Here is a 26,150-nt window from a genome sequence, read left to right as displayed (position 1 = left end):
GAAGAGAGTGTGAGAGTGAGGGAGTGTGTGATGGAAAGAGTGCGGGGGGAAGAGTGTGAGGGGGTGAGAGATCATGAGGTGGAGAGAGGGTGAGCAAGGGACAAAGTGTGAGGGGAGAAAGTGTATAAGATTGTTGAGAAAGAAGGGGTGGCTGTGTGAGGGGGAGATTTTGAGGGGAATGAGAGTGTGAGGGGGGTTGAAAATGAGTGTGTGACTGAATAGAGATTGTGAGGGGGTAAACCATGTGGGGTATAAAGTGATAGAGGTGGAGAGTGTGTAAGGGCATAGAGTTTGTTAGGGGGACAGAGTATCACGGAAGAGAAGGTGGGTGTTAGTGATTTTGAAGGGCAGAGTATGAGTGGGGTAAACATTGTGAGGACATAAAGAGTGAGCAGGAGATAGTGTGAAGGGGAAAGAATGTGAGCAGGAGAGAATGAGGGGGGTTAGAGAGTGTTGGCAGCAAAGAGAGTGTGAGGGGGTTCAGAGTGTGAAGGGATTTGGAGTGTGAGGTGGTAGGGAATATGATGGGGAAAGCATGTCTTGGGAAGAAAGTGTGAAGGGGTAAAGCGAATGAGGTGAAGAGGTTGTCATGTGAGGTTGGAGAGAATGTGATTGTGTAGCAAGGAAGAGTGGGTAGTGACTTGGGGGGGGGGCGGGGGGAGAGTGTGTGAATTTGAGAGCGTGGGAGTGCAAGAGAGTGAGAGGGGATAGGGAATGTTAGAGGAGAATGAGGGTCGGGTAGAAAGTGTTACATGCTTAGAAAGTGTGACAGAGAGTGTGAAATGGTGGATAGAGAGGTGGTTGTGAGAATGTTTCGCCTTTGAAATAACCACGAATTGTCTGAAACACCAAATAAAGGAAGCAAAGGACACCTACCATGTGACAAAATGAGGAAAATAAATTGTAGTCCTGAGAGGCTAAAGTGCTGGTGTGGTTAAGAGATGGCAGCTCTTTCTCTGACCGACTTGGTGGCTCTTAAAAGAGCCTTTGTCGCACTTGGTGCTGAGGTGGGGTGTTTAGGCGCGCTCCCCGCGGATACGGCGCGCCAGCTGGATGTCTTTAGGCATGATGGTGACCCGCTTGGCGTGGATGGCGCACAGGTTGGTGTCCTCAAAGAGCCCCACCAGGTAAGCCTCGCTGGCCTCCTGCAGGGCCATAACGGCCGAGCTCTGGAAGCGCAGGTCGGTCTTGAAGTCCTGAGCGATCTCCCGCACCAGGCGCTGGAAGGGCAGTTTGCGGATCAGCAGCTCGGTGGATTTCTGGTAGCGGCGGATCTCCCGCAGAGCCACAGTGCCGGGCCTGTAGCGATGGGGCTTCTTCACGCCGCCTGTGGCTGGAGCGCTCTTGCGGGCAGCTTTGGTCGCCAGCTGCTTGCGGGGAGCTTTCCCTCCGGTCGACTTGCGCGCTGTCTGCTTGGTCCTGGCCATGATAACAAACGCTGTTGAACACAGACTCTGAGAATGATGAAGCCGCTCTGTGTCTGTCTATTTAAGACATTGTCCGTCACCGCCCTCCTCTCCTGATTGGATGCAGCGCAATCCCGCCGAGAAATTTGAAAAGAGCAGCGGGGCTGCATGGATTTCTGGGCCCTGATTGGTGGAGCAGCAACTGACAGTTCATCATTTTCAAAATGCGCGCCAATTTCAGAGGGACGCGTAACTGACATTAAAACAAACCAAGTTTGAAGGCAGGAAAAGTCAATCTGAATTATAAAATATAATAAAATCTCAATGGTTGTGTCTCCCATTTTTTGATCCAGGTTCCGACTTCCTGCATCGGAACTCGGATTAAATTCTAATTCATTCCCTGGTCGGTTTGCAACAGGCTGGAATAAAGCTCCTATTGACGTGAAAATTTGGGATTCACACGGGATTAACTGAAATTAAAATAAACATAGTTTGAAGGCCGTTGAAATAAATTTCAATTGATAAATATCTCAAGGTCTCAATGTTTGAGAGTCCCATTATGTTCGTAGATCCGACGTCCGGCCTCTCAACACGAATTAAATTCTCATTCATTCCCTGATCAGTTTACAGCAGACTGGATAAAACTCCTATTGATGGGCGAAATTTTGGGTCTCACATATAAAACTAATCAACGGTATCGGTTTCTTCATGTCAAAGCGCTGCTGGTGTTAAAGAAAGAATGGTGTAGCCCCTGTGTCTAGTGTTTTATTAGTGGGGGAGGCTGTGTGTGTGGGGGGTTTGCGCTCACTTTATGTTAACCATTTGTATCTCCAAATTTATTTATTTGAACTATTTTCCACAATATGCATAAATGTATCTTTACAGTTCAAACCATGCACCAAAAGCAGAACTTCCACTTCACGCTTCCGTTCGGCTTGGGATGCAGAATCGAAGTGATTAACAGGATTATATGTTTCACTCAGTAAATCGGAAATATTCTGTCATGCTTGCAGCAAAATCTGTTTTAAACATATTCCGCGGCAGGGGACATTCAACATTTGCCTTACATTGCGTGTAGATTAGGATTCTTTCATTGATCGTTCTGAAACAGGCCAGAATAAAGCTCTGTTCAGTGCTTACTGGAACATGCTGCATCGATACAGGCTGATCCATATAAAGCTCGTATACTGGTACCTCCCAGGCCCTGTCATGATTCAGAGACTCGGGAAGAGAAAGCGAAGAAAAAAGACAGGTTGAAAATGTTGCGAATAAGCGAGAATATTGTGTCTCAAAATAGCTACTCCTGATCAAATTATCTTTATCTAGTGAACACGGTGTTAGTTTGGGAGCTGTCACCAAAGCTTGGAGTCGAGCTTCGAGAAATAGAAAGGAAGTGAATTACTGAAAACCGAACTAAAATAAAGCATGAAACCTTGTAGTGACTCACGATAGTATTGGGAAAGGAAAATGCGCGGATGGTAAAGCTGTGTATTTATAAAACTACATCTCGTCTTCCCTCTGCCGCTCGAAGGTCTCCGCTCTCAATGTGAGGTTGTGGGCGGCTCTTAGAAGAGCCTTTGGGTTTTGTTATAGAGTCGGGTCGAGTTGTTCAGCCGCCGAATCCATAGAGAGTGCGGCCCTGGCGTTTCAGAGCGTACACCACATCCATGGCGGTGACCGTCTTCCGTTTGGCGTGCTCGGTGTAGGTGACAGCATCCCTGATCACATTCTCCAGGAAAACCTTCAGCACCCCGCGGGTCTCCTCGTAGATCAGGCCCGAAATGCGCTTGACACCGCCACGGCGAGCCAGGCGGCGGATGGCCGGTTTGGTGATGCCCTGGATGTTATCGCGAAGCACTTTGCGATGCCGCTTCGCTCCACCTTTCCCCAGTCCTTTGCCTCCTTTCCCTCTGCCAGACATGATGCTTCTTCAGTCAAATCGTTGCTGAATGAGTGGGGAAACTGCTTCACGTTCCGCTTTTATACAGCCCGCCCCGACCTGGCTGAGAAACGGAGAGTCAGAGAGAGAGAGAGAGAGAGAGAGAGACTGAGAGAGAGAGAGAGAGGCGGGGCGAGACAGCCTGAGTGACAGTCAGGGCAATGTCTCTGGTAAAACACCCCATCCTCCTGCCTGCCCGAAATACATTTATTTATCAAATTCTCAAGAGAGCTGAAAAGTAAGCATTTAAAGTAACCTAAACACGCCAATATCATACATCAGCTAGTTAGAAAGTCGTATTAATATCAATACTGTCAGTAATATCCCCGCCTTAAAACCACACTTTCTATAGTCAGATGCCTGCTTCTATTTCAATCCTTGTAGTATTCTATACTCAGACAGCTCTAGACTCACTCCTCACACTTCCCTCCACTCCGCCAAAAGGGATTGAGAAATTCGCTGACACCTCATCCAACAGATTTAGATAAAATATATTGGTATTGGGTATTAGTTGTGAGGCGGGGATTTATTCCCCTATCACTCTGTTGCAGACTTTCACCATGAAAATGTGAATAAAGGAACGAAGACAAATTTTTAATGCACTCTGACACATCCCGATTATGGACCTGTAAGGTCTTCCATGTGTTTATTGCATAGTTGGGAGGGGTCGAGTGAAGATTGTGTCAGTGAGTGAGCGGGATAATAGGATTCACGTGGGAGGAAAAAAAAACATTTCCATCTGGAATCTGCTCCCAGCTCCGAGACAGGGATCAAATGATCAGGGGACCAGCTCTTTCATGTGAAATGTGGGTGGCTCTGAGAAGAGCCTTTGGGTTTCAGAGGTTTAAAATTTACTCGGGATCTTTCCCTTCTTTCCTGTCTTTGCTTATCTCGTTTTGGGCTTGGCCCTCGCCTTGGCCACTTTTTTGACGCCCAGCACCTTCTTGGCAGGAGACTTTTTCTTGGGGGCTGCTTTCTTCACCGGCTTTTTTGGAGTTGCCGACTTCTTGGCTGCTTTCTTGGCTGCTGCTTTCTTCGCTGGGGATTTCTTGGCTGCTGCTTTCTTGGCTGGGGATTTCTTAGCTGCTGCTTTCTTGACTGTAGTTTTCTTGGCCGCTGCTTTCTTTGCTGTCACCTTCTTGGCTGCCGCTTTCTTCACTGGAGATTTCTTGCCAGCTGCTGCCTTCGCCTTCTTCCCCACTTTCCCCTGGGGTGTGTTCTTAGGGACTTTGAAGGATCCCGAGGCGCCCGTGCCCTTGACCTGAACAAGGAAGCCATTCTTCACATTCCTCTTGATGCTTTGCTTGATCTGGAAGCCGAGTTTATCCACATCCAGCCCTTTGCCGCGCAGCGCCTTCTTGATGGCGGGCAGCGACATCCCCTTGCGATCGCTGCAATCCGCCACAACCTTGAGGATCTGCTCGCCCAGCTTGGGACCGGCTGCTGCGCTCCGGGGAGCCGCCTTCTTCTTCTTCTTGGGAGTCTTGACCTGGGTGGTGGGAGCGGCTGGAGGAGCCGTTTCGGCGGCTGCGGTGTCGGTCATGTTCCGGGACTCTGCACAAAAAAGTGTCTCTGTCAATGTGAACGGGGTGAGAAATGAAGCCGCTGGTGGCGGCACTGAGCAACTTAAAGGCAACGAGCGGACGGGGCGGAGACAAGCTGCTGTCAGCTCTAGGCTGCTGCTGCATCTCTGTGTTTCTCTCTCCTCACAAACTCCCCAATTCCATGGAAATTCCGGCTCTCCAGTGTCCCAGACTGAATCCTTCTTATCTCTGACATTGTAATGATTGCTGTCGAAAATATTTTTCGCGAACTGAGTACTCCAATTTCGATTAAAGCCCGATATACTGCCGCTCTTTGACCCGATTGCTGACATGTCCTCTACTTTTAGACTGAAATCTAGAAAACAACACAGAAATCCTCTTGAAATCTCACGTTGGGGTTACGCTAGGTAACAGGGGGAATTTTTGAATGGAAAATATTTTTACTTTAGGACAGCGGGACTCGGAAATCTCATGATCAGAACGAACAGACAAACACAGTTTCATTCCTCTGACTAGCACGCCACTCCCAAAACTCTGTTACACAACGTTCACATCTACATCTCCACAGGCTGAAACTACTATCTAAAGTATGGGTCTCAGGAGAGAATTGCCCCCCTTTTCGAATTTTGCTCGTCTTTCTGTTAATTTGCTGTAGGTTTTAAATTCAGAAAAAAAAGAAAACATTTTACAGTTTGAAGCATGGGACCCGGAGACTCTCTGATTTGCAGATTCCGTGGAAGAGCCAATCACATGTAATTTCAGGCAATTATCTGAATAGCTCACATCAAGATGATTATTCCAGGTGACAATATAAATTATCTGCTCCCGGTCCCTCCAGATCTCTCTGGTTAAGTTGCTCCTCTTGAACTGACAGGTCACAATTTCACAGTTTGCAATGTACCCCAATCTCAACAACCAGAGCGGGCCAGTTATATATGAATATGCACTCGCGGATAGTCAGGTTCCTGGCAGGGACAGAGATTTTCAAAACACACTTCGATTTTTTTATTAGAGATAATCAAATGAAATTTCAGAGCTGAATTTCTGAGAGGGAAGAGAACACTGATGGTCACTGATATCATTGGAGGACGGATCACAGCGTCAGTAACATTCACAGCACCAGAAGTTGAGAGGGGTGGGGGGCCGAAAAGGAGCAACATTGAATTGAGAGAGAGGGAGCATGAGTGAGAGAGAAATGGAGAGTGGGAGAGAGAGGCAGACAGAGGGAGAGAGTGGCACACACACAGATAGGCTAGTGCTTTTGGACAAGTTTAAACAAATTCGGCAGGGGGAGGGAACACAGAGTGTTAGCAGAATAGGGACACATCATGATCCAGTAAAACAATTAAGTCACAGAAAGTATAGCTGCAATAAGCTTCGGGGGAGTAAGGCAAGGCTAGATGGCCTCTACTTTAGTGCCAGGGGTGTTGCAGGTAAAACAGATGAGTTAAGGTTGCCGATTGAGAGGTGGAATTGTAATATAGTAGACATCACTGAATGTGGTTGAGGGAAGGGCTGGATTGGCAGCTCAACATTCCGGGATATAGCATCTTCAGGCGAGACAGAGGAGGGGTTCAGATAGCAAGAGGCGTTGTGTTAGCTGTTAAGGCATCAGTTACTGCAGTGAGGATGTATCTAATGAAGCTTTGTGGCTGGAGTTTAGGATTAAAATGGGTTATCCACATTATTAGGTGTTTAGTATAGCACCCCAGTTACTCAGCGGGAAATTGAGGAGCAAATACCTGCGCAACTTTGGGAGGTGTGTAAAAACAATAATAAAGGGTAATTATATTTAGTGATTTCAACTTTCCCAAGATTAATTGGCATAGAAATAGTGTTACGGGGTTGGACGGAGTTGTTTTCTTGAAATATGTACAGGAGAACTTTGTAGGTCAATATGTCGAGATTCCAACAAGGGATGGTGCAGTGCTGGACCTAATTCCGGGGGCTGAAGCTGGATAGGTGGCTGAGGTGGTGAAGGGCGAGCATTTCAGTGATAGCGACCACAGCATGGTACAGTTTAAGTTTGTTATGGACAAAGAAATCGACAACTTGTATGAAAATGTTTTGGTTTGGGAGAGAGTGGATTTTGGTAAAATAAGGCAGGATCTGGTCAAGGAAGATTGGGAACAGTTACATGTGGGAAAATATAGAGCGGAACAGTGGGGAGTGTTCAAACAGAAAATGGGGAGGGTAAAGGCTCAACATGTTCCCTCGAGGGTGATAGGAAAGAGTAACAAGCCCAGAGAACTATGGTTGCCCAGAGATATTCAGGTTATGATGAGAAGAAAAAGGGAGCATTTTAGCAGGTACAAGGGAAGCAAGTCAGCAGAGGCAATAGTAGATTGAAGACAGTGCCGGGTGGAGCTTAAGAAAGCAATTAAGAGAACAAAGAGGGGATATGAGACAGCTCTGGCTGGTAAAAGTAGGGAAAATCCAAAGCTATTCTATAAGTAGATCAATGGTAAGAGGATAACCAGGGAAAGAGTAGGGCCCATATGGGACCAAGGGAGCAAACTATGGGTGGAGCCAGAGGACTTGCTAGAGCATTGAATGAATACTTCACGTCTGTCTTCACACAAGAGAATGAGGATGAAGTTATCGAACTCAGAGACTGAGAGGTTCTTAAGTAAATTGATATAGGGAGTAACAAGGTATTGGAGGCGTTGGCAGGTTTGAAATTGGACAAATTTCCAGGTCCAGATGATTTGTGACCTAGACTGCTGGTGGACGCAAGGGAGGAGATCGCAGGGGTTCTGACACCAACTTTTAATTCCTTTCCGGCCATGGGGCAGGTACCAGAGAACTGGAGAACAACTATTGTGGTTTACCTATTTAAGAAGGGTTGTAGAGATAAGCCAATGCGATAAAGGCCAGTGAGTCTCAAGTCAGTTGTAGGGAAGCTATTGGAGAAATTTCTGAAGGACAATATCTATTTCCACTTGAAGAGGAAAGGTTTGATCTGGGATAGTCAGCATGTCTTTGTCAGAGGGAGGTCATGCCTAACAAATTTGATTGATTTTTTTGAGCTGGTGACCAGGGGTGTAGATGAGTGTAGTGCATTTGTTGTAGTCTATATGGATTTCAGCAAAGCCTTTGACAATGTCGCATATGGGAGACTTATAAAGAAGGCAAATGCTCATGGGTTACAGAGTAATTTGATAAGGTGGATTCAAATTTGCTTAGTTGTATGAGGCGGAGGGTGATGACAGAAGGATTATTTAGTGACTGGAAGCTAGTGTCCAGTGGAGTACGAGAGGGTTCTTTGCTCGTCCTGCTATTATTTGTCAATTATTTAAATGACATAGATTACTATGTGGGGGGTGAGATAGTAAGTATGCGGATGGCACAATAATTGGCCCGGCTGTTTAACAGTGAGGTTGAGTTTCATGAGCTACAGGAATATATAGACGGGATGGTAAAATGGGCAGATAAGTGGCCGATGGTATTTAACCCTGAAAAGTGTGAGGTGATACACTTTGGAAGGAGTAATTTGACAGTGAAGTATTCAATGAACGGCATGACACTTGGAAGTTCCAAGGAACAAAGCGACCTTGGTGTGTGTGTCCATAGATCTCTGAAGGCGGAGAGGTATATTAGTGGATTGGGGGAAAAGGCGTATGGGACACTTGCCTTTAACAATCGAGGCATAGATATTAAAAAATGGGGAGATCAAGTTGGAGTTGTATAGAACCTTATTGAGGCCACAGCTGCAGTACTGTGTGCATTTCTGGTTGCCACATTATATGAAGGATGTGATTGTGCTGGAGGGGTTGCAGAGGAGATTCACCAAGATGTTGCCTTGGATGAATGTTATTAAGTTACTAAGAGAGGTCGGATGGACTTGGGTTGTTTCCGTTGGAGCAGTGAAGACTGAGGGGAGACCTGATCGAGGTGTAAAAGATTATGATGGGCTTGGGCAGGGTGCATAGTAAGCAGCTGTTCCCCTTAGTTGAAGGATTAGTCATAAGGGAGCATAAATTCAAGGTGAGGGGCAGGATGTTTAGGGGGGATATGAGGAAAAACATTTTTTACCTAGAGGGTGGTGAGGGTCTGGAATGCGCTGCGTGGGAGGGTGGTGGAGGCGGGTTGCCTCACATCCTTTAACAGGTACCTGGATGATCCCTTGGCACGTCAAAACATTCAAGGGGCCAAGTGCTGGTACATGGGATTAGGTAGGTGAGGTGTTTCTCACGTTCGGTACAAACTCGATGGGCCGAATGGCCTATTTTGCACTTTCATTCGGCGAGAGAGAGAGAAAGGGAGAGCAGTCTCTCAGTTCCTACCATGTGACTAGATAAGATCGATTGGTTTTAATATCTATCATCGAATAGAGGCAGACATATTATCAGCGTTTCAATAGAATATGCGCACATCACAATTAATAATTGTGTTGCAAATATCTGACGGAACCAATAAATATATCAGTAAGTGTTCATGAGTAGATTCCAGGAACGATATTGTTGACTGGTGAGCGAATCCTGAGCAAGATAAATGATAATCATTGGAACTTAGAAGATTGACAGGTTTTCCTTTTGAAACACCGAAGTTTCTGAACCTGATCGATAAAACTAATTGAAAGCTGACAGACCCCCAGCGGTTAGAGATGACGCGATTCAGCTCCCACCAATACTGGGCCAGAAGCAGAACCATTTCTGTCACACAAACAGGAAAGTGCAAGAGGGTGAGGTGAATACTATCCGAAATGTAATGTTCCAAAACCTCTGGAGCTCTCTGGAAAATTTCGTCTCAAATTGTTCGATATGACGCTCAGTGATTGTCAGTTTCAATCTGGTTATATCAAAATGGGTTATATTGCCATCAGATATGAACTTCTGCGCGGCTACAGCGATCACGTAGTTTCACTGGGATAAGGGGAAAAATGCGGTGCCGGAAGTCTGAAACAAAAACAAAAAACACTGGAGAACTCAGCAGGTCTGGCAGCATCTGTGGGGCTGAAAGACAGTCTTTCTCTGCACAGATGCAGACAGACCTGCTGAGTTTTTCCAGGTAATTTTGTTTCTGACATAGATTCACTGGTCGGATTGATTTCCTAAACCGGTGAATGAACAGCAAAGATGCTGCAGGGAACGATATCATTTTGAACTTCATACAAGTATCGACCACCAGCCTAAAACTCTGCACATTCCCCTCAGCCCCAATTGTGATGCTCAAGGTGGAGGACATTGCCCGAGGGGAGGAGCAAAGGTCGTTTGTACTGTGACGTACATTCCCGATAGGCGCATGCGTATTGCTGCTGCGGCCTTCAGTTTCTCAGACATGACTAGAAGAGCGCATGCGCCTCCCTGCTCCCGGTCTCCGCCATTGAAAGCATTTCATTCAGTGAGAGGAAGAGCTTTGTTTCAAAGAGATAGAAATGCAAATATTAGTGCCCAGGTAAGCGACTAAACAGCCTTGTGATTCCAGCTGTGCTCCGGTTTGTCCGTGGAGACACAGAAATCAACTTTGACACGGGGTCAGTTCAGGGAGAACCGGGGCTGTTTTTAAGTGGCGGAGCGAAGCGGGAACAGTTCCGGAACTTGGAGTGAGCGGGTGGACGGGGAGAGGCCTTTCTGGGGCTGTGTGTGACCCTGCTGAGGGAGACACAACCTGAGGAAGCTGCAATTGAAAACTTTGGGATTTTCTCCCCTCAAACCTCTAATGTATATTCCAAGTTTAGCAGCTGATTCATGCAACTTGTTCGCATTTGGAAGGTGAATAGTGGAAACAGGCGGACAATGAGGATGCGGAGCAATCATGTAAAGATCACCTATCGCAGGCACCAGCTTTTCAAGTGAGAAGTGAGAAGTGTTCTAGAAACATTGTAGCAGCGGCTGTTGGTTTCAGTTGACGGCTCTTACAATGGGAGCAGGAGTTTGAAACCTGACCTGCATCAATGTCTCTGTCCCCTCGGGTAGTGACATCCTTGGATCAGAACAGGTCAGGATTGTTTCTGAATGTCACTCAATTGTTTAAAAAGTGCCAAAGCAGGTGCTTTAGTGGAATCAAACATTGTACTATTTTATTGCTTTTTGTGATTTGTAGAGCATTATAAAAAATGATTATCAGTTAACAGTTTACATTGATCTTTCAAAAGCCTCCGCTGATCTTGAGTTACAAGTGATATATTTCTTCTTCTAGGCAAATACATGATGAGATCAGTTTCAAGCTGATGATTCCCCCAGGCAAATTTAAAGTGCAGGCATCTCCTTCTAACTGACAGCAGGTATGATTTTACTCACAGTGAGCAGAGATACAGACAGAACATCATTTCCACCATCACCACGAACAGAAATAGTCAGGGTCAAATTGAAGTCATACCTGAAAAAAAACAACAGTCAAACACTCAGAGGGGAGCTGGGTTGGGTAGACGTTTGGAATAATCACAATACACTCCTACTCAGTACCTCTGAATGGCAGGTCCACCAATTTTAGTCCAAACTCACAGCCATTATCAGATTGAAGTGTACTCAATGCATGTCAGAAGAATGGAACATTGGCTGCAATTTAAATATCAGGGAATAAAGCTGATTGAAATTTCACAATTAATCATTGAATGTACCCAACATTCATAAAGCAACACAATACCTTTAATACCAAAGATCTCATACAATATCATACTTTTATTTTATTCATTACTGAGATGTGGACTTTGCAGGCCAGGCCTGCATTTAATTGCACATGAGAAGGTGGTGGTGACCTGATTTCTTGAACCTTTGCAGTCCCAGTGGTGTAGCTACACCCACAGTTCTGTGGGGCACTGATTTCCAGGAATTTGACACAACAATGGCAGCATATTTCTAAGTCAGAATGATGAATGCCCGGAAGGGGAACTTCCAGGTGGTGATGTTCTCATCTATCTGCTGCCCTTGTCCTTCAGGGTCGACAGGGCTAAAATTGCCATTGTCAATCACCTCTTTGTAGCTGTTTGTTACAATTGAGTGGCTAGCTAGGACATGTCAGAGGGCATTTAAGGGTGCGTCTAGAGTCACATGTACAAGGATGACGGATTTCCTTCTTTAAAGCATATTAATGAACTAGATGTGTTTTTACCACAATCGACAATAGTTTCATGGTGATCATTAATTCAATTCATATTTTTATTGATTTCAAATTCCACGATCTCCCACGTCAGGTTTTGAACACAGAGGATTACCCTGGGTCTCCAGATTACTAGCTCAATGTCAATACAACTATGCCATCGCATCCCCAGTTAATGATAAAGTACTTATTCATTAATAGAGACATGCATACACATCACTTGCCAGAGCAATATTCTCAGATTAGTTAAAATGACAGATTTCTACAAACAAGAAAGTTTAAACCTTAACTCACAAAGCAGATATTGACATTGTAAAACCACTGACCCATGCCAGAGATAGAGAGGTGCAGATGAAAATCAATTTTTCCATCACTGACTTTTCAAAACAGGAAGCATGTTGAAAGCTAGAGTAAAATCAAATGGGAAAATGCACCAAAATCTGTAAGTTGCTGAGTAAAACATAACAGCCTGCAACAAAGACCAAGTCATTCAGCCGGGGCTGGTGTGTGGGCTGTTAGGGTGGGGGGGGAGATCCATGCTCACACTCTAAATTGAAAGCTGTAATGTGAACATCACACTCAAGTAACACAGGCTGACATCTTCACAGCAAAATCGACAATGACCTATAAGGTGCATGCAGACCATGGGAAAATACATTACTCACATTCAAGAAAAAAATCGGCATAGACTAAACCACACCTTCTCAAACCAGGTATTGTCAGCAAATGATTAAATTCTCACTCATTTAAAATAACCTGAGTTTCAGCAAAATTTTTCCATGCTCACAATTCTGATCCTGACACAAACAACAGGAAGATGAATCACACTGACATATCAAGGTATTGCATATACAGAACAAAATCTGCACATCCACATATCTGTTACTGAGAGGCAATGAGTAAAGTATGCATTACATGTCAGAAACAATGAATGACAGATGCATCCTCACAATTCAGGCACAGAATGATAGCCACAAGTGCACTACAGTGAGTCAAAGATACGGAGTAAAACCCAGAATCAATTACAAACATTTATAAAATAAAACACACAGTCACCCCACAGCAGCAAATAACTAGGTGCATTTTGAAATCCCCGTGCACAGACACGGAATGAATAAACCCCATGGTAAGATGTTAAAAGGTCAAAGATCCAGTGTGATCCCACATTCACATAATGTAATATAAACAGTGCACAAGAAAGGAATTGCTCCCATACTAAAGACCAGCAGGTAAACACACACACACACACACACACACACACATGCACACACAGACAGACAGACTCAACTGAAATCTGATAATGATATAACATCAAGCCACCATCTCTGCTTGTGCACGAGGGCCAAGGTACTGATTCCCCAGCGAAAATAATCATGCAGCCCTCTGCTTCGAATGGTCATAGGCACATTATTGTTCAAAGAACACAGCAGAACAGCAGTTCCACTGGCACTAAGAGCAGGAATCAGATTCACATTGATCTCAGGTTTTTCATTTAGTCATGTTCAATGCAACAGTCAAATACAACAGGGGAGAGAGAATTCTTCTCCCCAATTCATATTCACTGAATGACGCAGAATGGCAGGGGTCCATCAATCTCATTCCAATACCACTAACATTATCAGATTAAAATGCAGCTCATTCATTTCAGAAGAATGCAGTCTTAGCTACAGATAGACAAACTGACCGAAATGTACAAAATTTATCCTAAGAATGTACCATAGGTTCTCACAGAAGAAAAGATGGAATTCCCCTCCACGATCTCATACTACATTTGGAATAAAGGGAAAGTGTATTTTTAATCAATACAGCATGAATACACAACACATGCCTGCTCAATATTCTAACTATGATTCATAATGTAAGATCATTACAAACTGAATCAATCAGATAAGACATACACAGGATGTGAGTACAAGCATCTCAGTATCATTCACAAACAGTTTTGCCAATTTGCAGCCTTAATGCTACGCATTAGCTGACTCAAAACAATGAATAAAACATGTCTTTGATAAATGCAATTTTTCATGTTTAAAGCTGCATCAGAGGTGGGAAACAGTCCTGGATTAATGTATTGAAGTAATAGTTTTTACAAACATGCATGTGATATATATTATGTACAGAACAAATCTACACAAGTGCAATAGTGGGGTCATATAAACAGAGCATATATTTGAAATATGCAAAAAGCACAATAACTGAGATTTAGGGAACTAATTTCACAAAAGTTATCGTTCACAGGATAAATGCTTAAATTTCATTAAAATTAATTTCAAAACTGCATCCTGTACCAGAGAGAGACAAATAGGAAATGACACCTGCACACTCCCACACAAACACTCACTCACTCACAGACTCATGTACTAACACATACAGACACACATGCAAAGCAAACACACACACACACAGACACACATACATAAACACGCATGCACACAAACTTACACACAAGCCCTCACACACACACAAACACACATATGCATAAACACATGCACACAGAAAGAAACTTGCAATTTCTCTCCCACACACCCATGCAGATATTCACAAACATGCTCACCTATAGACACAAACACTCACACACAAGCACACAAATACAATGAAAAACAGAAATGGAATGGCCAAATGTTCATGAATGTCAAACATGGACATACATACACACACACACACAGACACACACATACAAGATGCATCTGTCAGCACATACATGGAATTTTGACAATATCTAAGCAATTGAATGTTGGGCTGGTAGTTAAGGAGCAGATATTGCGGTATTAATTTAAACATACACAGCTGAAAATTAGCAGGACCATATATATTGGAAGTACAGAAGAACATAAGCACTAGGAGCAGGAGTAGGCAATTCAGCCCTTTGAGCCTGTCCGGCCATTCATTCTGATCATGGCTGATCTCATTTTGCCCTCAGCTCAAATTTACCGCCCTCTGCCCATAACCTTTCAAACTGTTCCTAATTTCAAATCTGCCTATCTCCTTCTATAATTTAATCAGCATCCCGGGATCCACTGCACTCTGGTGTAGTGGATTCCACAGATTCATGACACTTTGAGAAAAGTAATTCCTCCATGTCACTGATTTAAATCAACCACCCATTAGCCTAATACTTTGGCCTCTCATCCTAGAATGTCCCACGAGTGGAATCATCCACTCCATGTCTACTTTGTCTATCCCCTTTAGCATCTTATATAACTGAATTAGATCTCCTCTCATCCTTCCAAACTCTAGCGAGGATAGGCCTAAACTGCTCAAACTCTCCTCATAAGATTGGCCTCGGATCTCTGGAATCAATCTAGTGAACCTCCTCTGAACCCCCTCCAATGCAACTACATTCATCCTCAAGTAAAGGGACCAAAACTGTGCATGGTACTCCAGGTGTGCTCTCACCAATGCCTTGCAGTTGCAACAATCGACAATATCTGTATATTAGCCTACTCATGTCCCTATTTCTTCTGTTCTTATGTTTGTAATTGACATTCTAAAGCATCAGCCATGTATTTACCCACTCAATCAACTTGCCTAAATTGCTTTGAAGACTCTTGGTATCCTCCTCACCACTGACATTCCCACCAAGTTTCATGTTGTCAGCAAATCTGGAAATAATACATCAGCTTTCCTCATGCAAATTATTGTTATAGATTGTGAATAGCTGGGGATTTCATGAATCCAAGTTGACTTTGCCAAGCACCGTAGTTAAGTTCAAAGTGACATTCCTAATAAATTCATACAAATTGTATCATGAACCAGAAGCAATAAACATGCTCATGTGAAAGTTGAAATGGTCAGGTACAAATAAAACCCAGACATACATACCAGAGATTCATAGATACAGGTTAAATCAAAGACCATCATGTGAGAAGTAGCTAATAAAAAAGTTTAATGCAAAATTGGAGAGGTACAGAATGAAGCAATACATCGATGGCAGAAGCTGATGCGACTGATCAACTGGTGCTTTCATACATTGAAAACAGACAAATAGAGATAAATCTCCATTTGCTAACAACAGAGTATATAATTACATAACATTACTGAGAGAATGAGTAAATCTTATATTGGCTTAAAATAGATTAATAGGTACAGAATGTAGTTGAAATACAAACAAAGTGATAATTTTAAGGTATGTTCACATTTAAATGTCAGAAACTGAGAGGTAGACTCAAACACACGATGACCCATTTGACATTGAAAACCCAATGTAATATTCACATTCACATACTAAGCACATTCCAAACATTAACAAATGCCAAGAAAGACCCACACACTGATGTCAGTTATTGACAGATGCAGAATAAAAACTCACATTCTCATGCTACACACTGACGAATAGAGGGGGAGAGAGAAAATAAAAACGCCAATCACTTCCAAGCCAGGAACTGCTATATAAAAGAACATACATCAGAAATTCACAGGGGCTGTCTAACACCAGTACGCATTTACCAGGAACTGACAGAGATCGTTTCAGTCATTTGTAAACAACCCGGAGATCTATAGATACAGGAGGGGTGGGGTCTGGGGATGGGGGTGGAGCTGCCGGTGGGGAATCGAATTCACGTACCTGAATAAGCACACAGCTGTTTAGAACTTACACTCAGTATATGTTTTTTTAAAAACTGGCAGGTAACGAAAAAGGCACCGTCTCTCACACAGCAACAGTCAACACATGCAGTGAAATGAGACAAAAGACCATCAATTACAGAGGAATATCTCTCTTCCTTGCTTGAGAACAACAGGTATGACATAAAATACATCAGTGAATCCCAGGGACCGAGATGTACCCAGTTAGGGTGAATATTGCATTGCAGAAACCATCAAGTGCCGAACAAACACATTGTGTCGATGTGTATGGAGCGGAAGTAGTTGGCCGCTGTCGTAGTCCTTTTAACAGAGGTGAGATTGGTCAGGTTCACGTGCAGCTTCAGGCCCATTGTTTTCTAGATGTTTGATCAGAAAGGGCAAGATCCCTGTTATAGTGAACTGCTGCCCCCTCCTGACAGAAGATGAGTCATGCAACTGCACACGTATACCGCAGAAACACTTGAAATTGGATGATGGAATTGGGAAATGACAGAATCATATGTATGCAATGAAGTATATTAATCAAATTCAAAACTCTATAGTATGATGTGTTCCTACATGCAGATGGTGTAGCATAGGATAGAGTCTGATGGTCAAACAGGGTTTAACGTTTCTGCCTTACGAGCAGTTGACCATAGTTTGATAATCACCTGTTGCAGTGGATGCTTATTGATCATCGTCTCCATGGAAATCAGAGAAAAAGTCCCTGCATAGAAGGAGGTCCCTGCTAACGAGAAAAAAAGATCAGTTAGGATGATCATTCATGTGTTTCCAATGTGAACTTCGGCTTCAGGGTGCTGCCGAACTCATGAAGCAGATATTGACAAGTACAGTGAATATACATAACACCACTCTCATAGTGGGGACTGACAGATACAGAAGAAAGCTGGATTCACGTAACAGGGGCAGACACTTACACTGTAAAAACACAGACAGATGCCAGATATAGAGAGGAGCAGAATAAAATCATTTTTCCATATCCGACTTTCCAAAATAGGAAGAGATTGGGTCCCGAGTAATCCAATGTTATTAGCTAGAATAACATCACACCTGAAAATGTATCAAAATCTGTAAGTTGCTGGTTAAAATATAACAGCTCGTAACAAAGACCAAGAGATACAACCGGGGGTGGTGTGGGTATGTGTGGAGGGGGTGGGGGGGGGGGGGGGGGGGGGGGGGGGGGGGGGTGTAGAGTGGGGGGGGGGGGTGGTGGTGCTGGTTGGTGGGGGGGGGTTTGGGCGAGGTCCATGCTCACACATTAAATTGAAAGCTGCAATGTGAACATCATACTCATGTAATACAGGCTGACATGTTCACAGTAATATCGACAATTAAACTCAAGGTGCACACATAGATAAAGCATAGTCAATACTATCATAAAATAACATGATAGGCATAGAGTGAACCATACTTTCTCATACAAGGGATTGACAGCAAATGATTAAATCCTCACTCAGTTAAAACAACCTGAGTTTCAGCATAATTTTTTCATGATCACATTTCTGAAACTAACAACAGGAAAATGAATCATAGTGAGACATCACAGAATTAGAGAAACAGAATAAAATCTGCACACCCACATACCAGTGACTGAGAGGCAATGAGTAAAATATGCATTGCATGTGAGAAACAATGGATGTAACATGCATACTCACATTTCAGGCACAGGCAGGTGCAGAGTAATAGCCACAAGTGCATTACAGAGAGGAAAATATCAAGAATAAAAGCCCAGAGTCAATTACAAACATTTATAAAATAAAACGCACTATGTCACTGCTGCAAATAACTAGGGACATTTTGAAATCCCCATGCACAGGCAGGAAACGAATAAACTCCATAGTAAGATGTTAAAGAGTGGAAGATACAGTGTGGTCCCAGATTCACATAGCGAAATATAAATAGTGCAGAAGAAATAAATTTCACCCATAATATAGACTGGCAGGTAAATATAAACACACACACACACAGTCATCTGCAATCTCATTATGATATAACATTGAGCCACCATCTCCCCTTGTGCACCAGAGCCAAGGTACTGATTTCTCATCTGAAATAATCATGCAGCCCACTGCTTTGACTGGACATAGGGAAATTTATTGCTCAAAGAGTAGGAACAGAAGAGCAGCTCCACCATCACAGAGAGCAGGAATCAGATTCACATTGACCTCACGTTTCAGATAGACATGTTCAAAGCAACAGGCGAATACAACTGGGAAGACAGAATATTTCTCCCCAATTCACACTCACCGAGCACCGCAGAATGGTACGTCCATCAATCTCAGTCCAAAACCACAAACATTATCAGATTATAAGGCAGCTCATTAATTTTAGAAGAGTGCAGTCTTAGCTACAGATTGAAGTGTACAAAATGAATCCTAAAAATGTACCTTGGGTGTTCACAGTGGAACACATGTAATTCCCCTCCAAAGATGTCATAATATATCTAAAATAAAGAGAAAGTGCAATTTTTATGAATACAGCATGAATATACAACACGTGCCAGGTCAATATTCTCACTATGATCCATTACGTAAGATCATTACAAACTGAATCAAACAGATATGACATACTTAACATGAGTTCCAGCGTCTCATTCACAATGACTTTGGCGGAGTTGGAGCCTGAAGGCTCTACAAAACCAATGAATGAAACTTGTCTTTGATAAATGCAAAGTTTCATGTTTAAATGTGCATCAGAGCCGGGAAACAGTAACAGATTAATGCATTGATGAAATAGTTTTCACAAACATGCAAGGGATACATGTTGGGTAAAGATAAAATCTACACATGTATGATAATGGATTCATATACACAGAGCACAAATTTGAGATACAGAATCAGTACAATAACCGATTTATGGATTTAATTCCAACACAGCTGATGGTCAGAGGGTAGAGAATTAAATTTCATGTAAATTAATTCCAAAACTACATTCTGTACCAGAGAAAGACAAATAGGAAATTAGCCCTGCACACACCCACACAAACACTCTCACACCCACAGAATCATGCTCTAACACAGACAGACACACATGCAAAGTAAACACACACACAAAGAGGCACATACATAAACACAAATGCGCACACCATCTCTTGCACTCATGCACAAACACGTGCATACAGAAAGTTAAACACAGGCGCACCCAAGACCTCACACGCAATCTGACACTCACATGCATAAACAGATGCACACAGTAATAAATTTGCACTTTCCTTGCCACGGACAGTCACACAGATATTCACTAACATTCACACCTACAGACACAAACACAAATACACAAGCATATAAAAACACAAACACAGAAATGGAATGGCCAATAGTTCATGAATGTCAATCAAACACACACGCACACACACGCAATCATATGCACACACACAGCATATGTGAGTACATACATGGAATTTGTACAGTAAGCAATTAAATGCTAGGCTGGTAGTTAAGGAGCAGATATTACTCATACGCATACACAGCTGCAAATTTGCAGGAACATAGTATCAAAAGTTTACTTGCAATGTCTAAGTTAAATCTAACAAGATGGTGAGACACAACTAGGTTAAGATTCTGGACCAGTTACCTAATTTACAAAAATATATAAAAGTGAAATCACTAAAAACACACAAAAATAAAAGTCATATTCACTGAAAGACGGCTGACAGATAAATAATAAATACACCAGACACTGACAGATATAAAATATGTTTCGGCAAGGCACACATGCAAGAGACAGAAAGATATTGAGTGAAATCACATTCAAATGCTAGTAGCTGACTGGCATGAAATTAAAATATACTGTCTATACAGGAAAATGAGAGATATTCTTGGGAATATATTTCAGAAAACAAGAAGACATTAAACTTTAACTCTCCAAATACATACTGACAAGTACAAGAAATAAATTAACACATAGCAGAGACTGCCAAAAATACAATAATATTTATTCCCATAATAGAGACCGAGATTTATAATGTAAAATGAACAACACATCAACAAGACAGAGAGAAACAGAATTAAAGAAATTCTGTTGCACTCAAGACACATATCTAAAACTGGCAATTGGAAGAATGACCCACGCTCACAATGCAGTTATTGACAGATACAGAAGAGATCACAGTCACATGCCACAAACTGACGGAGAGAGTGAGAAAAAAAAAAAGCTCATTTAAAAGTCAGGAAGTGCCAGAAAGTAAAACAACTAGACATTCACATCGACAGGCTAACACTAGCAATCACTTACCAGAACCTGACAGGTACTGAGTCGCAGTCAAATTCAGCATCCTAGAAACTGATTGACTATATGAACAACCACTTGAACTTCACATCTAATTCCAGATGTTGAGACATTCAAATGAAATCCCACATTTGTCACAAATGCAATAACATATTAGATATAGAGTTAATCCAACTCATGCAAAAATCACAGGTACTGAGTGATACACGAAGGGGAAAATATATTCATTCACTTATAATACAAGATACTGGAGGTAACAAAATGAAAGCAGCTCGATCACATGTTCACCACGCTCCGAGTGAAAATGTTTCTGCTCATCACAGTCCTAAATGGCCTTCCCCCTATCCTGAGATTATGAACACTTGTTCTATACTTCCCAGTCAGAGGAAACATCATCCCTGCATCAGGTCTGTCCAGCCCTGTCAGTATTTTAACTACATCCCCCTTTCATTCTACAAAACTTCAGTGAATACAGATCGAAACTGTCCAATTTTCTCCTCATGCAACAACCCTTCCAGCCTATGAATCTGCCTGGAGATCGTTTCCTGCACGGAGGTAACCCTGTATATCCAAATTTCCCAACCTATCATTACTTAAATAAACTCTGCCATTCTTTTTTACATGCCAAAGTGGATAAATTCACACCTATGCACGTTATAGAGTGTCTGCCCTGTTTTTGTCCACTCCCTCATCTCTCAATCTCCATGAACACTCTTAATTTCCTCGGCATCTTTCACCTTCCCTCCTAGCTTTATGTCATCAGCAATCTTAGAAATATTACCTTTGGTTCCTTCATCAAAATAATTGTTGTTTATTCTGAATACTGGGGCCCAGGCACTGATCTCTTTGCTACATCACTTGTCACCTCCTGCCATTCTCAAAAAGATTGATTTATTCCTGCTCTCTGTTTCCTATTTGCTAATCTTTTCTTAATCTATGCCCATATAATATCCCCATCCAGTTCAGTTCAATGAAATACACTAACCTCTTTTGTGGGGCTTTATCAACAGCTTCCTGAAAATCCAAATGCACCATTTCATTTGGTTTTCCCTTGTCTATTTTGCTTGTTACCTCTCCAAAAAAGGTCCAATAGGTTTGTGCAACATGATTTCCTTTCATTGATATTGTCTAGTGTCCTGTAATGACATAATAGACAATTGGTCTGAAATTCCTTGTTTTTCCCTATTTTTTTTGTTGGAATAATAGCCTTTACAGATTAAAGTTCATATTTATATATCATGAAGAGACAGGTATTCCATACACCCATAGCAGGATTTAACAGATAATGTTGGGGGAAAAAAAACGACAATAGGGACATACTCTGATGTTTGCAGCAATGTTGCAATTTTCGACTGAAATATAACATAATGTCCAGGGATTGACATGCACCAGGCAAAATCCACACTGACTTAAAACTGAATGTTGCAGAGATAAAAACAAAAACAGAAACATAATTCGGTGATTTCAATTTAGGAAGAAAAACTTAATATTATTGACCATAGAGTGTCAGTGAATGAAAGCTACATTTCAATACCAGATAATGATGGGTAGGCTTAAGTCCAGAATCACAAAGCCTGCAGAGATTTGTCATTTTTATTTCTTGTCTGGAATACATAAAAACATAAGAAAAAGGAGCAGTTGTAAGCAATTAAACATCTCGATCCTGCCCAGCCATTCATTACGATCATGGCTGATCTCATTTTGGCCTCAACGACATTTTGCTGCCCTCTCCCAATAACCTTTCATCCCGTTACTAATTAAAAATCTGTCTATCTCCTCCTTTAATTTATTCAGCGACCCAGCATCCACTGCAATCTGAGGTATTGAATTCCACACATTCATGACCCTTTGAGGACAGTAATTCCTCCTAATCTCTGATTTAAATCTACCACCATTTAGATTAAAACTATGGCCTTTCCTTATAGAATGCTCCACTAGGGCAAACATTCGATCCATGTCTACTTTGTCTATCCCCTTTAGCATCTTATATACCACAAATATATCTCCTCTCACCCTTCCAAACTCGGGCGACTATAGGCCTAAACTGCTCAATCCCTCCTCACTAGATTAGCCTCGCATCACTGGAATCAATCTAGTGAACCTCCTCTAAACAGTCTCCAGTGCAACTACATTCTTCCTCAAGGGAGTGCACCAAAACTGTGAATACAACGTAAGCTTGCTGCTTCAAAATAAACCCTGCCTTGTTGCATAAATGGAATCAAGCAGAGTCTATCTTTGATCCCTCAAAGATGCTATCCCTCCCCAGCATTATAAAAGTTGATTTGATCAATTCATTCCGTATAAGCCCTGGCGGAGTAGGAAGCCTCAGTTTCAATACTGGCAAATTTACGCCAAAAAAATGTGCACGCCGCTCTTGACACTCACGAAAAGGTATAAAACAAAAGTTTGGATTCTGGAAAATTGGCGCCTTTATTATCTTCTTGTCCAGAGGCAAATCCAGAAACTGACAGTTTCGGGTAAAGTGTAGACAAGGAAAAGAGAGCGTGAAACCTTCTAACATTCTGTAACAGAACTGCTTTAATATTAAGCATTAGAACGACTTGTATAGGAATTTTCCCTTGTTTAGCTAAGACGCTTTCTGTGCGATATTTCCTTCGATTACTTCTTTGGCGGTCGTTTACTATTTGAAATATAAAATCGTTTGTTTAACTGATGATTTGGCGCCTTTAACTTCCGACTTCATACGTTGCTTGCCCGCATTGGTGAGTCAGGCAAAAAGCTGATTGGGAATATGAAGAATATTATGAGCTACAATACAATTGACCAATCAGCTGTGAGCACACCACCATTCCTCCAGAGGGTATAAGAGAACTGAAAGAAGGCGGATATCAGCATTCTCTGTGAAAGTGCGTGTGAGATTGTTACAATGTCTGGAAGAGGAAAGACCGGTGGGAAAGCTCGATCCAAGGCCAGGTCTCGCTCCTCCCGGGCCGGACTGCAGTTCCCGGTGGGCCGCGTTCACAGGCTCCTGAGGAAGGGTAACTACGCTGAGCGTGTGGGTGCAGGAGCCCCGGTCTATCTGGCCGCCGTGCTGGAGTACCTGACGGCTGAAATCCTCGAGCTGGCCGGCAACGCGGCCCGGGACAACAAGAAGACCCGTATCATCCCCAGGCACCTGCAGCTGGCCGTCCGCAACGACGAGGAGCTCAACAAGCTGCTGGGAGGGGTGACCATCGCTCAGGGCGGGGTGCTGCCTAATATCCAGGCCGTGCTGCTGCCCAAGAAGTCCGGCGCTTCTGCAGCCGCCAAGACCAAGTGAAGCGACCATTCTTTAAACTTCTTTAAACCCAAAGGCTCTTTTCAGAGCCACTCACTGAATCAGTGAAAGGGGTGACCTGTTGTCTATCCGGATGTGCGATAACATCCCTATCGATTCGGAATGACATTATAGTTCTAATTCGATCTGTGAAAGCGCTGGTTACAACGAGACGCTGGCGCAGTTGCCTTATTCAGACATCAGGATTCGGTGCTGCATCTATATATGACCAATTGCCAATGTTCAGGGAAAAGTTCATTGGATAATTAACTCATCCCATTTCTAATTAAATGAGTTGAAATTACATACAAATATAAACAGAATCAACGCAAAACCCCAAATGCAGCAGAGGGAGGGAACCGGGTAAACAAAATGAATGAAAATAAATTGTCGCTGTGAGGGTTTTAGGAGCTGCAGCTTTTAATAAGAAATCGCTGCTCTTTCACTGACAGACTAGGAGGCGTTTAAAAGAGCCTTTGTTGCATGTGGAACTAAATCCGGGTTTTAGTGCATGTGTGAACATTCCGATCGCTTCGCATTGAATGATGTGAAATTACATATAAATATATAAACAGTTACTGCTACATGTTACGGATATCAGGGGGTATGTGCTGCATCTATTTATGACCAAACTCCTCTACTAGGAAAAACGTTCCCTTATCATTAAAATAATCGACTTTGAAATGAACTCAGATCGTCTGAAACATCCGGTAAAGGGAAGAAAGGACAGTTACCGGGTGATAAAGTGAGGGAAATAAACTGTAGGCCTGAGAGGCTAAAGTGCTGGTGTGGTTAAGAGCTGGCAGCTCTTTCTCTGACCGACTTGGTGGCTCTTAAAAGAGCCTTTGTCGCACTTGGTACTGAGGTGGGGTGTTTAGGCGCGCTCCCCGCGGATACGGCGCGCCAGCTGGATGTCTTTGGGCATGATGGTGACCCGCTTGGCGTGGATGGCGCACAGGTTGGTGTCCTCAAAGAGCCCCACCAGGTAAGCCTCGCTGGCCTCCTGCAGGGCCATGACGGCCGAGCTCTGGAAGCGCAGGTCGGTCTTGAAGTCCTGAGCGATCTCCCGCACCAGGCGCTGGAAGGGCAGTTTGCGGATCAGCAGCTCGGTGGATTTCTGGTAGCGGCGGATCTCCCGCAGAGCCACAGTGCCGGGCCTGTAGCGATGGGGCTTCTTCACGCCGCCCGTGGCTGGTGCGCTCTTGCGGGCAGCTTTGGTCGCCAGCTGCTTGCGGGGAGCTTTCCCTCCAGTCGACTTGCGCGCTGTCTGCTTGGTCCTGGCCATGATAACAAACGCTGTGGAACACAGACTCTGAGAATGATGAACCCGCTCTGTGTCTGTCTATTTAAGACAGTGTCCGTCACCTCCCTCCTCTCCTGATTGGATGCAGCGCAATCCCGCCGAGAAATTTGAAAAGAGCAGCGGGGCTGCATGGATTTCTGGGCCCTGATTGGTGGAGCAACAACTGACAGTTCATCAATTTCAAAATACCCGCCAATTTCAGAGGGACGAGTAATGGAAATTAAAATAAACCTAGTTTGAAGGCAGATCAAATAAATCTCAATGCACAAATATCACAAGTTCTCAATGTTTGCGATTCCCATTTCGGTCCCAGCACCGACTTCGTCCTTTTGAACGTGGATTAAATTTACATTCATTCCCTGATCGGATTACAGCAGACTGAATAAAACTCCTATTGATGGGCGGAATTTTGGGTCTCACATATAAAACTGATCAACGTTATCTGTTTCTTCATGTCAAAGCGCTATTGATGTTAAAGAGAGAATGGTGTAGCCCCTGTGTCTAGTGCTTTATGGGTGGGGGAGGCGTGTGTGTGGGGGGTTTGCGCTCCCTTTATTTGTATCTCTAAGTTTATATATTGGAACTATTTTCCACAAAATGCATAAACGTATCTTCACAGTGCAAACCATGCACCAAAAGCACAACTTCCACTTCACGCTTCCGTTCTGCCTGGGATGCAGAATCGAGGTGTTTAACAGTACTTTTTGTTTCACTCAGTAAATCGGAAATATTCTGTGTCATGATTGCTGCAAAACCTGTTTTAAACATATTCCGCGGCAGGGGTCACTCAATATTTGCCTTACATTGCCGTGTAGATTCGGATTCTTTC

The 26,150-nt window shown here is 43.1% G+C and overlaps 3 protein-coding genes, 1 long non-coding RNA gene and 1 pseudogene across 4 annotated transcripts; 2 read left to right on the top strand and 3 right to left on the bottom strand.

The window, feature by feature from the left end:
- Positions 1–1,013: 1,013 nt before the first annotated feature.
- LOC121274864 (histone H3) lies at positions 1,014–1,427 on the bottom strand. The gene has a single exon (XM_041182246.1). The coding sequence runs from the start codon at positions 1,425–1,427 to the stop codon at positions 1,017–1,019; it is 411 nt and encodes a 136-aa protein (XP_041038180.1). The 3' UTR covers positions 1,014–1,016.
- A 1,588-nt stretch (positions 1,428–3,015) lies between these two features.
- LOC121274861 (histone H3-like) lies at positions 3,016–25,303 on the bottom strand. The gene is made up of 2 exons (XM_041182243.1): positions 24,975–25,303; positions 3,016–3,334 (listed from the first exon to the last, which is right to left on the bottom strand). Exons 1-2 carry the CDS (start codon positions 25,301–25,303, stop codon positions 3,016–3,018), a joined length of 648 nt encoding a protein of 215 aa, XP_041038177.1.
- On the bottom strand, positions 4,190–5,221 carry LOC121274906 (annotated as a pseudogene).
- Positions 10,195–17,561, top strand: LOC121274899. Its single transcript, XR_005942317.1, has 3 exons — positions 10,195–10,286; positions 11,031–11,115; positions 16,557–17,561. It is a non-coding gene; the product is annotated as an uncharacterized LOC121274899 (long non-coding RNA).
- LOC121274872 (histone H2AX-like) lies at positions 23,629–24,021 on the top strand. Its single transcript, XM_041182261.1, has one exon. The coding sequence runs from the start codon at positions 23,629–23,631 to the stop codon at positions 24,019–24,021; it is 393 nt and encodes a 130-aa protein (XP_041038195.1).
- Positions 25,304–26,150: the final 847 nt, after the last annotated feature.

The sequence above is a fragment of the Carcharodon carcharias genome (assembly GCF_017639515.1).
Source record: "Carcharodon carcharias isolate sCarCar2 chromosome 39 unlocalized genomic scaffold, sCarCar2.pri SUPER_39_unloc_1, whole genome shotgun sequence".
In the NCBI taxonomy this organism is placed as follows: Eukaryota; Metazoa; Chordata; class Chondrichthyes; order Lamniformes; family Lamnidae; genus Carcharodon; species Carcharodon carcharias.
This window is presented reverse-complemented; position numbering and strand designations above follow the sequence as displayed.

Coding starts and splice junctions, on each gene's coding strand:
- LOC121274864 (XM_041182246.1), bottom strand. CDS start 1,427: ATGGCCAGGACCAAGCAGACAGCGCGCAAGTCGACCGGAGGGAAAGCT.
- LOC121274861 (XM_041182243.1), bottom strand. CDS start 25,303: ATGGCCAGGACCAAGCAGACAGCGCGCAAGTCGACTGGAGGGAAAGCT. Junction 3,335..24,974: donor CTCTTTGAGGACACCAACCT/GTGCGCCATCCA, acceptor ATTTGACTGAAG/AAGCATCATGTCTGGCAGAG.
- LOC121274872 (XM_041182261.1), top strand. CDS start 23,629: ATGTCTGGAAGAGGAAAGACCGGTGGGAAAGCTCGATCCAAGGCCAGG.